Source organism: Dreissena polymorpha, chromosome 10 (genome assembly GCF_020536995.1).
Source record: "Dreissena polymorpha isolate Duluth1 chromosome 10, UMN_Dpol_1.0, whole genome shotgun sequence".
Taxonomy (NCBI): Eukaryota; Metazoa; Mollusca; class Bivalvia; order Myida; family Dreissenidae; genus Dreissena; species Dreissena polymorpha.
Genome location: NC_068364.1, coordinates 71,435,778 through 71,449,841, shown reverse-complemented (window position 1 = coordinate 71,449,841; position 14,064 = coordinate 71,435,778). Strand labels below are relative to the sequence as shown.

Here is a 14,064-nt window from a genome sequence, read left to right as displayed (position 1 = left end):
TTAAAAAAATCGGCTTTAAGGTTTTGACTGTACAGTTCTTATCTCAGAGTGTAACTGTAACTGAAAAACAAAATTGCAGTACTTGAATAAACGTTGAACATGTCCAATATTGCATGTGTAAACATGTATATAAAGAAAACAAAATAACAAGAGCTGTCACCATAGGATGACTTATGCCCCCTATAAACGCTTGATAGAAGTTATGAGCTTTTTTCGAAACCTAAACGCAGATTTCGACCCTAAGTTCAAGGTCAAGGTCACAGGAGTAAATATTTGTGTGCGTATGGAAAGGCCTTGTCCATATACACAGGCATACCAAATATGAAGGTTATATCTCAAGGGACAATTCAGTGTTTTTTTTTAATTCAAAATCGGGTCCGGTAACCGGACCCATTCCCAATGGAAAAAAGTATATATTTTCCCCAAATGGGAGCTAAAAATTCCCAAATGGAACCAAAAAAAAAAAATTTTTTTTTTTTTTTTTTTTTTTTTTAGATCAATATTTTGTTCATCTCCCATCCATCTAGATCAACCTTAGTAATATAATACTGGACACACTTGTATCCTCAATTTTGAAGCATTTGTTAGCAAAACAACAACAATACTAATTTCCCAATCTTAGTCACAACGCCGCAAATTTTCCCAATCCAAAGGGACCCGGCCCCATTCCCAAAATGGTGAAAAAACACTGAACATAGAAGTTTGAGCATTTTTTTAAACCTAAACGCAGATTTCGAAACTAAACGCGGACCCTAAGTTCAAGGTCAAGGTCACAGGAGTAAAAAATTGTGTGCGTATGGAAAGGCCTTGTCCATATAGACATGCATACCAAATATGAAGGTTATATCTCAAGGGACATAGAAGTTATGAGCATTTTTCGAAACCTAAACACAAAGTGTGAGGGAAAGACGGACAGACAGACGGACAGACAGACGGACAGTCCGATCACTATATGCCCCCTTCTCTTCGAAAGGGGGTATAAAAACAAATTTATTTGTTAATTTGTTGAAACCACTGACTTATTAAAGCATGATAAATTCACAATGTTTTCCCAAAATGAGCCGTTTCATCAAAGCAAAAATTCCCAAAATGGACAATTCTGTCGATAAAAAATTCCCAATTTGGTCAGACTCCTTTTCCCAAAATAGGCAGAAAAAACCCTGATAACTGGTTATTTTCTTACAAATGGGCACCTATTTGGAGACAAGCATATAAGATTTTTTTTAATATGACTAAATTTAGGTTCTTTCCAATGATAAGATTTAGTTTGCTTCTTATCTTACCACATAAACCCTTTCCAATAATGGTGTGCCATATTAAATTTTTGTTGTTCAGCATATCTTTAGTGTTATATTTGCTGAACTAGTTACTTGTTCCTATGTTAATTTGCATATTTAGCCAGTTCATTGAAATTTGAATTAAAGGAATTGTGGAAAATTTAATTATTCATTCATAATGAAAAGTTTGCATGCAAACTTCTTAAGACACTTTGAAGTCCTTTTCTTGAAAGGAAGTGTCATTGGAAAGATCCTTCTAATCTTAACTGCGGATAGGACCCTGGACCTTCATGTCCAAAGGCAGTCACCATATCAATAACAACAATGCCACATTCAAATTCTGAAGGCATGTGGGTTAAATATCGATGGTCCACCATTCAAAATGCCGAACCTACATTTTTTGACATTTAGTGATTTTTGCAATGTGTAGGGCGGGAAATCAGTGCGCACATGCCCAGAAAACAGCGAACCGCCTAACCAATCAGAACACGCCAAACCGGCCATATGATAAAATGGCGAACTTTCATTGTGGAAATAAAAATATGCAAAAATGCGAAGCTGAATATTATTTTAAAATGCGAAGCCGAATAGTTTTGAACTTCTGCATTTTGCATATAGTTACGAAAATAGCCCTCCTGGAAAGTTGTGTTTTTGTAAGTTCGGCATTTTAAATGGAGACCATCGATATGAAATGTATGTACCTCATTTACAGTTACATATTTGATATCCCTTTCAATAGATGCTTAAGTAGGCCTTGCCTTGTGTCCTATTTGGGTTGCAGAGGAGCAATCAATAGTGTCCGCTTAGTGACCACGAGGTCACAGGTTCTATCCAAACTGATTGTTCTTTAGATCTCCTAGATAGACACCAAGTACTGGTGCTACCCAAGGAACAGACTCAAGAGCATTTTAGTAAGCATAAGGCATTCGATGCAATCAAGCTTAAATAAATAGGTTTTAAGTACCTTTGTATCACATAGGAAAGTGATGACCATGGCTATCGGGGTTCATTAGATTCATCAGAAGACATGTCACGTAGGAGATGGAAAACCAAAAACTATGTGAAACCTATGTATCTCATTTACATATTGGATACCATTTTGTTATATATTTGCTTGAGTAGGCCTAGCAAATAGATTTACAGTACCTTTGTTGCACATATGAAGCAGACGGTGACCACCTTGGCTATGGCGTTCATGAGATTCTTGGTTTCCTGTATAGCCCCATCAACCTGAAACACAGGAATACTTTACATGTATGGCATGAAAACAAACAAAAACGCATGATGCAATAACTTTTTGAAGAACTATGGTATAAAATAACACAAAATAACAAACAATAAAGCATCATGAACAACACAAAAGAATGAAGAAACAAGGGACAAACTTGTCACAAAACCAGGTTTTCAATTAAAAAACAAGTCTGATAAAGGGAGACAATTCAAAATGTGCATTGTTACCCTGTTGTTTCAAATTCAATCTTTGTTTACTCGTGGCGACCTTGATTTCAATTTGAACAAAAAAGTCTGATAAAGGGAGACGACTCAAAATGTGCATTGTTAATGATTGTTCATTGTTACCCCCCTTGTTTGAAAATCAATCTCTTTTCAGTCGTGGTGACCTTGACCTTGGATATATTGACGTAATTCTTTGAGCGACACACCGTCTAATGATGGTGAACAAATGTGCCAAATGATTTTAAACTCTCACAATGAAAGACATAGTTATGGCCCGGACATGCTCATTTATGGCCATTTTTGACCTTTGAACTTAAAGTGTGACCTTGACCTTGGAGATATCGATGTAATTCTTTCGCGCGACACACCGTCCAATGATGGTGAACAAATGTGCCAAATGATTTTAAAATCTCACTATGAACGAAAAAGTTATGGCCCGAACAAGCTTGTTCCGCCTGCCCGCCAGACCACCAACCCACCCGCCAGCCGACATTCGCCAATCTAATAACAAGTTTTTCTTAGGAAAACCTAGTTAATTCCTTCGGAAAACCTGGTTAAAAACAAATGGACGAATAACACTGATGCCATACATTTGTATTCTACCTGCTGTGTGATTTAGGAACCACATAACTGGAGCAAAATGCTCTACCCCCTTTACATGGTTCAACTAAACTCTTCATTTGACTGTAGATCGAGAAAAGATCATAACTATTTGTAAAATAATTTGACATTGAAAGGAGGAGAAATCCTACCCCTGCTTACCTTGTTGAAGGTGGCAGATTTGCCATACGTGGATGCCTTGAGAGTGGTCAGCAGGTTCTGACAGCAGGTCGGTATGCGGTCAGCGTAGGTCAGCAGCTCATCCTTCTGTGGACACATAGGCACCTGGGGGGCACGAGAATACATTTGACGCTGACATCTAATAAACATCCATCTTAAAATGAAATCTACCATTCAACTTCTTCACTTACTTTTTATTGCGTATGTCTGTTTGCCCGTGCTTGGGTCAGGAATTATTATTATTGTCAAAATTGTTCGGTTTGCTTACATATTTTATTTTTTAATTATTTTCGATTGCAAAATCGTTTTGTGAGCACGGGGCCTGGTCAATTTTAAATCATATTTTGATTTGTCAACTTTACTTGATTTTTTAAGACAAAATTGGCACAAAGTCTGAAAATTACAAAGAGATTTATAAATGTTTGTGTCTTAAATTCAAATTATTTAAAATGATATCAATTAAATAAATTGTAACATTGTTTGTCAAATCTTCGTTTATTTATGTTTCATTTAATGTTAGTGCTACCAATCATATTTATTGCAGCAATACCTGATGTAACAAGAGTGTTTGAGAAACGCAATGCCCTCTACTGCGCATCTTAATAAGTCATTAAGTAGACTCAAATACCAACAAGGGCTGTTTGTAAAACATGCATGCTACCCATATGGGCTGTCAGTTGTAGTGGCAGCCATTGTGTGAATACGTTTTTTGTCACTGTGACCTTGACCTTTGACCTAATGTAAGATATCATCCGGACACAATTGTACTCATTCGAGTCACTGTGACCTTGACCTTTGACCTAGAGACCTGAAAATTAATAGGGGTCATCTGCCAGTCATGATCAATGTACCTTAAGAAGTTTCATGATCCTAGGCGTAAGCATTCTTGAGTTATCATCCGGAAACCATTTTACTATTTTGAATCACTGCGACCTTGACCTTTGACCTTGTGACCTAACTAGAGCTGTCAGAGGACAGCGCGCTCGAATATTCGAGTGCTTGACAGTATAACATAAGCCATCATGGGGAAATTGTTCATATTCAATAATTTATTAGACGATCTTTTAAAAATAAAAAAAAATAAATAAAATTACAAAAAATTGGGGGGGGGGGGGGGGGGGCAGGAGGGCGAGAGCAGGGTAAAATGTGGTGTGTGGTAATTTATTAGATGTTTAAAAAAATTGGGGGGGGGGGGTTGGGGGTAGGGGGAAGTGAGAGGGGGGTTATAATTTGGGGTGTGGTAATTCATTAGATGTTTTAAAAAAAAAAAATGGGGGGTAGGGGGTGAGAGGGGGTATAATGTGGGGTTGTGGTAATTTATTAGATGTTGGAAAAAAATGGGGGGGGGGTAAGGTAGGGGGGTGAGAGGGGGGTATAATGTGGGTTGTGGTTAATTTATTAGATGTTTAAAAAAAAAATTTGGGGGGGGGGGTGGTAGGGGTAGAGTATCAAGTTTAAACGGTCGCGTTTTGTGTTTTGGTCAAAAACGTTTACAAAAACTGTAAACGTTTAAACGACAGTCAATTTCAATATAAATCAGTTAAGTTCATAATGTTACGACGTTGCAAAGCTTGTTAACAGCTGCTGAAAAAGACTCGTATTAAAAACTATTTGTATCACGTGCACCACATGCCCCTTATTCACAATACCGTAAACATAACAATACACCATGTACGGACTAGACGTCTTGAATATTTAATGCGCTTCATCACGAAATTCCCGCCTTTAGTTGCATGAGCATGACCCGAATCGTCTTGACCATTCGATGCGCGTCGGCATGAAGTGCATGAGGAAATTTTTCCGACGTTTCTTCATCGGCATTCATTTCAAGAGATATGGCGAACAATCTCCGTCTAGGAATATTTTTACCTTAATTGAAGTATGCATCTTTTGATGTACATGGTGTAAAGTAAAACATTGGTTGGTTTTAATATGACGTCATTGCGCGAATGGGATATGCACTAAATATGACTTCCGGAAATAATTGCTACTTTCAGTTTGGAGATGCGATGGCACTGATGCTTTTCAAACGGACATAGGGATACCATTTAAACTGTAATGTTTCGTTTATTTAATTTCGTTTAAACGTTAAGAAAAATCTGTAAACGTGATACCCTTAGTAGGGGGGAGTGAGGGGGGTATAATGTGGGGTGTGGTAATTTATAAGATGTTTAAAAATTATTTATTTTATTTTTTTTGAGGGGGGGGGGTTGGGGGGTTGAGGGGTAGGGGGGAGTGAGAGGGGGGTATAATGTTGGGTGTGGAAATTTATTAGATGTTTCAAAAAAAAAAAATTGGGAGGTGTAGGGGGGGGTGGGGGTGGGAGGGTGGTATAATGTGGGGTGTGGTAATTTATTAGATGTTTAAAATAAAAACAAATTTTGGGGGGTGGGGGTGGGGGGGGTTTGTGGGGGTGGGGGATGACTGGGGGTATAATGTGGGGTGTGGTAATTTATTAGATGCTATCTTCAATATTGCAAAAGTATTCATAAAATAAGCGATTTGGGTCACATATATTTGACCTCTGACCTTGAAGGATGACCTTGACCTTGACCTTTCACCACTCAAAATGTGCAGCTCCATGAGATACACATGCATGCCAAATATCAAGTTGCTATCTTCTCAAAATAAGCAGCTCCATGAGATACACATGCATGCCAAATATCAAGTTGCTATCTTCAATATTGCAAAAGTACTCATAAAATGAGCGATTTTGGCCACATATATATGACCTCTGATCTTGAAGGATGACCTTGACCTTGACCTTTCACCACTCAAAATGTGCAGCTCCATGAGATACACATGCATGCCAAATATCAAGTTGCTATCTTGAAAATTGAAATACTGCAAAAGTGTACATTAAATGAGCGATTTTGACCCATATATTTGACCTTTGACCTTGAAGGATGACCTTGACCTTGACCTTTCACTACTCAAAATGTGCAGCTGCATGAGATACATATGCATGCCAAATATCAAGTTGCTATCTTCAATATTGCAAAATTTATTGCAAATGTTAAAGTTAGCGCAAACCAACCAACCAACAGACCAACAGACAGGGCAAAAACAATACTATAGTGGGGGAGATAAAAATGCACCGCTCCTTGGCAGCAATGTTTTTCAAGCAACCGTAACCATTTTCGAACTCATTCAAGATATCATTGAGACCAATCTTCCAACCAAATTTCATGAAGATTGGACAATAAATGTGGCCTCTAGAGTGTTAACAAGGTTTACTATAGCCATATAAGGAAAACTGCCCCGCCCCCTGGCGGCCATGTTTTTTCACCGATCTGGACCATTCCAACTCGTCCAAAGATATAAATGAAACCAATGTTTTGACCAAGTTTCATGATGATTGGGCAAAAATTGTAACTTCTAGAGTGTTCACAAGGTTTCTCTATAGCCATATAAGGAATACTGCTCCGCCCCGTGGCGGCCATATTTTTTAACGGACCGGAACCATTTTTGAACTCAACCAATAAATCATTTAGACAAACATTTTGACAAAGTTACAAGAAGATTGGGCATCAAAGGTGAATTCTACAGTGTTCACAAGGTTTTTCTTTTTTTTGACCTAGTGACCTAGTTTATTACCCAGCATGACCCAGTTTCGAACTCAGTCTAGGTATCAATGGGACAAATGTTCTGACCAAATTTCATGAAGATCAGACAATAAATGTGGCCTCTAGAGTGTTCACAACGCAAAATGTTGACGACCCACGACGGACGACGGACGAAAAGCGATCACAAAAGCTCACCATGAGCACGTTGTGCTCAGGTGAGCTAAAAATGCCCCGCCCACTGGCTGCCATGTTTTTTCACCGATCTGGACCATTTTCGAACTCGACCGACATATCAATAAAACCAATGTTTTGATTAACTTTCATGATGGTTGGGCCAAAATTGTGACTTCTAGAGTGTTTACAAGGTTTCTCTATAGCCATATAAGGAAAACTGCCCTGCCCACTGGTGGCCATGTTTTTCAACAGACCAGAACCACTTTTGAACTCAACCAACATATCATTAAGACAAACATTTTGACAAAGATACATGAAGATTGGGCATGAAATGTGACTTCAACAGTGTTGACAAGCTTTTTTTTTTCGACCTAGTGACCTTGTTTTTGACCCAGCATGACCCAGTTTCGAACTCAATCGAGATATCATTGGGACAAATCTTCTGACCAAGTTTCATGAAGATCGGACAATAAATGTGGCCTCTAGAGTGTTTACGAAATATGTGGAAGGACGGACGACGGACGGAGCGACGGACAAAAACCGTTCACAAAAGCTCACCTGAGCAATCAGTTGAGCGAAAAAAACAACATTCAACTTCGAATAACAATTAACACATTAATGATACTCACAACTACAATGTATTATTAGGAAAACATTAATGATCAAAGGGGAGTAACTACTGTAAACTAAAATGCAATATTAAGAAGAGTTGTCTCGCATGTTACATGACCTTAATTCATGATTGTTTAAAAGCCTTTTTACTATATAAAAGTAAGGAAAACTGCCCCGTCCCCCTGGCAACCATGTTTTTCAACGGACCGGAACCATTTTCAAACTTAACTCCCGTATCTAGGAAACAAAAGTTATAAACGAATGAAAATTAGGCCAAAAATGTGACTTCTAGAGTGTTCCCATGTTTTCACTATATACATATAGAGAAAAATGCTCCGCCCACTGGCGGCCATGTTTTTTCACCGATCTGGACCATTTTTGAACTCGTCCGAGAAATCAATAAAACCAATGTTTTGACCAACTTTCATGGTGATTGGGCAAAAATTGTGACTTCTAGAGTGTTTACAAGGTTTCTCTATAGCTCTATTGTCTACACAAGGTTTTTCTATTATTTGACCTAGTGACCTAGTTTTTGACCCCAGATGACCCAAATACAATCCCAACCCAGATTTCATCAAGATAAATATTCTGACCAAATTTCATAAAGATTGGATGAAAACTGTGATCTCTACTGTCTACACAAACAAATTGTTGACGGACACATGCACACACGCACGCACAACGGACGCCAGACATCACACGGTCACATAAGCTCACCATGTCACTTCGTGACAGGTGAGCTAAAATGAAGAAATAGCTTAGATATGGTAGAAATCATTGAGGGAAATGGGGATAATGCTCAAAATGAGCGGTATGTATTAATACCACCATTTATAGTTCCGACACAACCTTGTAAAAATCCTGTAATTGTTTCATACCTAGTTTAAGGGGTCTTTACCAGTAAACAACTTGTTTATTGTTTAATAAACCCTACTGTATTCATTCGAATCTTAAAATCAACCAACATTCTAATGGCCACCCAAACGAAAGAGGTTTGTTCAAAATTGAAAAACTTTGCGGTGGAAATACATGAACCCACTTATGTTTAAAGCTTTAAATAATGCAGTTCACTGTCCACTAAGACTTGAAAACTGTTAATTATTAAAGGGAAAATAATGTGCTACTCTCAACTGTACATGTTCAGGGGTCGTATTCCAGAAGCATCTTAAGTTAAATTTTATTCTTATCCTTAAATTGGGAAGTTTTCTTAAGTGTTTCATTTCCTATTGCAATAGTTTGGCATCAAGAATTACATCAAAATGACATCATTATGTCACATTTATTTTAGGAATACCAAACGAAACATGTGATTCCTTATCTAGTAAAGAAATACAAAACATTTTAATGTTGAACTTTAGTAAAATTATTTAAAAAATAAATTAAGATGTTTCTGGAATACCACCCCAGGAATATAAACAACTGTCTGCTCGAATTCATGTTAAAATGCGTCATGATTGAGGACAGACAAGTTTTTTAAAGTCGGGAAGGGGTTGTAATAATTTACCATGCTTTCTTTCATACTATTGTAAAAACTCTTGGCTGATGCAAATTCTCAGTAAGAAGTTTGTTTCGCTCGACATCAACTTCGAAATGGTCCAAACAGGTGTGAAATAGGTGTTTAAATCCAATTTTTTAGGCTTTTTGCTCTTGCCCAGTCTTTCTTTAAATATGAGTCCTTTTGGTAATTTGTGTTATGTTCATTTTTTTTAAAGAACATTTACTGACTCCACTGCTAAAATTGTGACATTTAATGATGCAATAGTAGTCTTTTCTCATCATTTAGGTTGACACCCAAAGGCGGTATACCAGCCTGTACAAATTACCACAAGAGCACCGCATAACGGGTGCCAACGATCGGCTGCGGGTGCAGTTTTGAATAAAAGAAAGATTGTAAGAATTTTTTATTTTTTTTAAGGTCACAGTGACCTTGACCTTTGACCCCCAAAATGGGTGTGGCATGTAGGACTCATCAAGGTGCACCTACATATGAAGTTTCAAAGTTGTAGGTGGAAGCACTTTGATTTTAGAGACAAATGTCAAGGTTTTAGCACGACGAGGACGGCAGACGGCGGACGCCAGACAGCGAGCTGGCTATGACAATACCTCGGGTTTTCTCCGAAAACAGCCCAGCTAAAAATCCGGAATAGTACCGTGAGAATACTGTGTTGCAGGCTACATGAATTTTAGGACATATAATGTTTCTAACAAATTTGCAACCTTCAATGATAGCAAGTATCAATGTTATTTTTCAATACTTATTATTGAGAATTAACTATTCAACATAAATACAATTTAGATTTTTTTAAACATCCAATTGATCATTTCGTATTCAGGGCTACACTTCACCATTTTTGGAGGTCATGTCGCTTAGGTTACACATCACCTTATTGGAGAAGTCTCTGACAGTCCTGTATAGGTTACACCTCACCTTATTGGAGAAGTCTCTGACAGTCCTGTACAGCTTCTTTCCCTCCTCTGCGAAGTACTCAGCCTGCACAAACAGGTCCTGTGTAGTCTTCAGTGGCCCCTCTCCACGTGTGAACAAATACATGGAAAATGCCATGCTGAAAAAATTGTGAAATCTGAGGCTAAACTGGCTGCTTTTTTGTACAAATGTTCATTTACTGTTCAAATTATGAAATTCATCAAATTTAGTCCTACTTTTATATTTTCTAAACTGAAACAATAACTTGTGATTTAAAAATCATATTTATGACTTGTATAATTCCATATATTTTTCACTATAAGACCTTAACAAAAGAATGTGATTTAAGGAAATTTTGAGTTAAAAAATGCCTTCAATCAAAGTTTCACACAAAATGCCCTTAAAGGGAACTTTTTACTGATTTTGGAATGTTTATAATGCTTTTTACATGTTTTTAATTGCAAATATTTACATCAGAACTAAAAAGTTCCAGTTTAAAACTTAAATAAAATGACAGAATTTTTTTTTTTCATCCACACCAGGGCTCGGACCAATGACCCTTGGAGTAAAATTCAACTGCTTAAACCACTTGGCCATATGTTCCGACAAGGGGTGCATGCATTTTATACTTTGTAATGTCACAAAATATAAGGATAAACAGAACTTTCCAAATTAAACAATCGTTTCGCGTTTGTAATGCGATATAATTTTCAGGTTTTTAAATGGTCAACAGATGAATATCATGGATATTTTAGAGCATGGTGAATGTCCAGTTTTACTATTTCCTTGCAAAAAACATAACTACAACCAAAATTTGCAAATCTTTAACAATTTTTTGCAATTTTGTCAATTTATCAAAACGGGAAAAGGTCCATTTAACTGTTTCTATATTTATTTCAATGGCATTCAATCACTTAATGTAAAACAAATTCTTTAAAACAGCTCCATGAAGAATAACCCCAACCTTTCCATCTCTCACAGAACCCCACTAACCTGGACATGTTCTTTGCTCTCTTCACAATGTCGTTATTAGGCTCCTCCCACTGGTAAGTCTCTCCATCCATCTCTCACAGAACCCCACTTACCTGGACATGTTCTTTGCTCTCTTCACAATGTCGTTATTAGGCTCCTCCCACTTGTCAGTCTCTCCATCCATCTCTCACAGAACCACACTTACCTGGACATGTTCTTTGCTCTCTTCACAATGTCGTTATAAGACTCCTCCCACTTGTCAGTCTCTCCATCCATCTCTCACAGAACCCAACTTACCTGGACATGTTCTTTGCTCTCTTCACCATGTCGTTATTAGGCTCCTCCCACTTGTCAGTCTCTCCATCCATCTCTCACAGAACCCAACTTACCTGTACATGTTCTTTGCTCTCTTCACCATGTCGTTATTAGGCTCCTCCCACTGGTCAGTCTCTCCATCCATCTCTCACAGAACCCCACTTACCTGGACATGTTCTTCCCTCTCTTGACAATGTCGTTATTAGGCTCCTCCCACTGGTCAGTCTCTCCATCCATCTCTCACAGAACAACACTTACCTGGACATGTTCTTCGCTCTCTTGACAATGTCGTTATTAGGCTCCTCCCACTGGTCAGTCTCTCCATCCATCTCTCACAGAACCACACTTACCTGGACATGTTCTTCGCTCTCTTGACAATGTCGTTATTAGGCTCCTCCCACTGGTCAGTCTCTCCATCCATCTCTCACAGAACCCCACTTACCTGGACATGTTCTTCCCTCTCTTGACAATGTTGTTATTAGGCTCCTCCCACTGGTCAGTCTCTCCATCCATCTCTCAGAGAACCCCACTTACCTGGACATGTTTTTTGCTCTCTTCACAATGTCCTTATTAGGCTCCTCCCACTTGTCAGTCTCTCCATCCATCTCTCACAGAACCCCACTTACCTGGACATGTTCTTCGCTCTCTTGACAATGTCGTTATTAGGCTTCTCCCACTGGTCAGTCTCTCCATCTATCTCTCACAGAACCCCACTTACCAGGACGTGTTCTTTGCTCTCTACACAATATCGTTATTAGGCTCCTCCCACTGGTCAGTCTCTCCATCCATCTCTCACAGAACAACACTTACCTGGACATGTTCTTTGCTCTCTTGACAATGTCGTTATTAGGCTCCTCCCACTTGTCAGTCTCTGCATCCATCTCAGATGTGATCAGCTTCATTTCCAGGCCCAACTTTGCGATCTTTGCTTGCTCCTAAATGGTGTAAAAAACGTATAAAAAGGTGGGCCAAATATTGTTTCTTAGCCTCATGTGTCCAGCCATTTATTATCATTATTGTTAATTTTTTCAATTTCGGTACGTTCTTGATATTTGGCAAGGCAAGGAGTACCCAGAGGAATTAACTATACAACCAGCCCTGGGGTCGTATCAACAAAGCTTCACAGTGAAAACTTAAGTAAATTCCTTAAAATTGAAAATTTCCTCAAGTCCATACTTGATTAAATTGAACTTCAATTTTGTTTTTAATGCTATTATGCTGTTTAAGATTCAAAATACCCTGCTGCCTTTACCAGATTTGAGTGCACAACATTAAGAGTTCACTGTAGAAATGGAATTCCAAATGTTCACTTAAGTCTAACTTAAGTTACCGGTAAGATTTGCCTTAAGAGCTTTGTAGATATGGGCCCTGAAGGGTTTGTTATTGATGACCACTTATCTAACACACATGCTAAAGTATGATGTGCTGATGTATATATATATAATGATATTTATATATATTTATTTTATGCTACTGGTAAGATTTGCCTTAAGAGCTTTGTAGATATGGGCTCTGAAGGGTTTGTTATTGATGACCACTTATCTAGCACACATGCTAAAGTATGATGTGCTGATGTATATATATTATGATATTTATATATATTTATTCTATGCTTTCCGGTGGTTTATAGAGAAATATCAGTGAATTAAAACTGATAATTTCACTGTTTCAAATATTGAAAATTAAAAGTGAAAATTATCGATAATTTTCACTGTTTACTGTGAAATGACGTCTTTTTTTTTACGAAATGACGTCATTATCCCAGCAAAATTCTTTAGTTAAACTCTTTATCAATGTATATAAACGGTGAAAAAAAGAATAAAATAAAAAGAAAATTTGTTGGATTAAGTTGAATATTGATTGTAATTCACTTGTGATCATAGTAAAGATATATTTTCTATGATCACTCGTGAATTAAAATCAATATTCCACCAAATCCAACAAACATCCTCTATATATATTATTTATATACACAGTATACTGGTGTATTGATTTTATAAAATATGTCTATAAAACAAGGGCAGTTCAATGCAATTAACTCAAATATACTAATTGAGATACCAGTCATCTTAATATCAAAACAAACTTTTTATAGAACACATATTTACAATTTCCAGATTGAGAAAATAAATTAAATGTTACAACTTCTTTTAAACATCTAGTTTGCCTTCAAATCAACTTCAAAAGTTTTTTTAAGCAAAAAATAACTAAAAATTTGCTAAATGATCCAAAACAAGAAAAATTACAAGCAAATAAAATTCCAACCTCTGCATCTAATTTTGCTGGTCTGGCCAGTTTGGATGTTGTGCCATGTTTCTGCAAAACAAAAATTTAAGAAATAACAAGCTTGTAAGAAAATGTTCTAATACAAACTAAACAGAACAAAATATGAAACAATATAATGGCTTGAAGACAACTTAATCAATGTTTTACTTAAATTTACTGCCATTACAAATAAGTACAAATAACATAGAAATATATCATGCAC

General features: G+C 37.3%; 1 protein-coding gene across 2 annotated transcripts in view; it reads right to left on the bottom strand.

Annotated features, from left to right (window-relative positions):
• The window catches only part of LOC127847892 (alpha-catulin-like), a 75,115-nt gene that overhangs the window by 1,352 nt on the left and 59,699 nt on the right, over positions 1-14,064 (bottom strand). For both annotated transcript variants that reach the window (XM_052380115.1, XM_052380116.1), the window contains exons 12-16: positions 13,842-13,892; positions 12,387-12,511; positions 10,293-10,428; positions 3,495-3,617; positions 2,424-2,507 (exon numbers count right to left, since the gene is read on the bottom strand). In XM_052380115.1, coding sequence (XP_052236075.1) covers positions 2,424-2,507; positions 3,495-3,617; positions 10,293-10,428; positions 12,387-12,511; positions 13,842-13,892 — 519 coding nt within the window. The remainder of the gene's footprint in view (positions 1-2,423; positions 2,508-3,494; positions 3,618-10,292; positions 10,429-12,386; positions 12,512-13,841; positions 13,893-14,064) is intronic.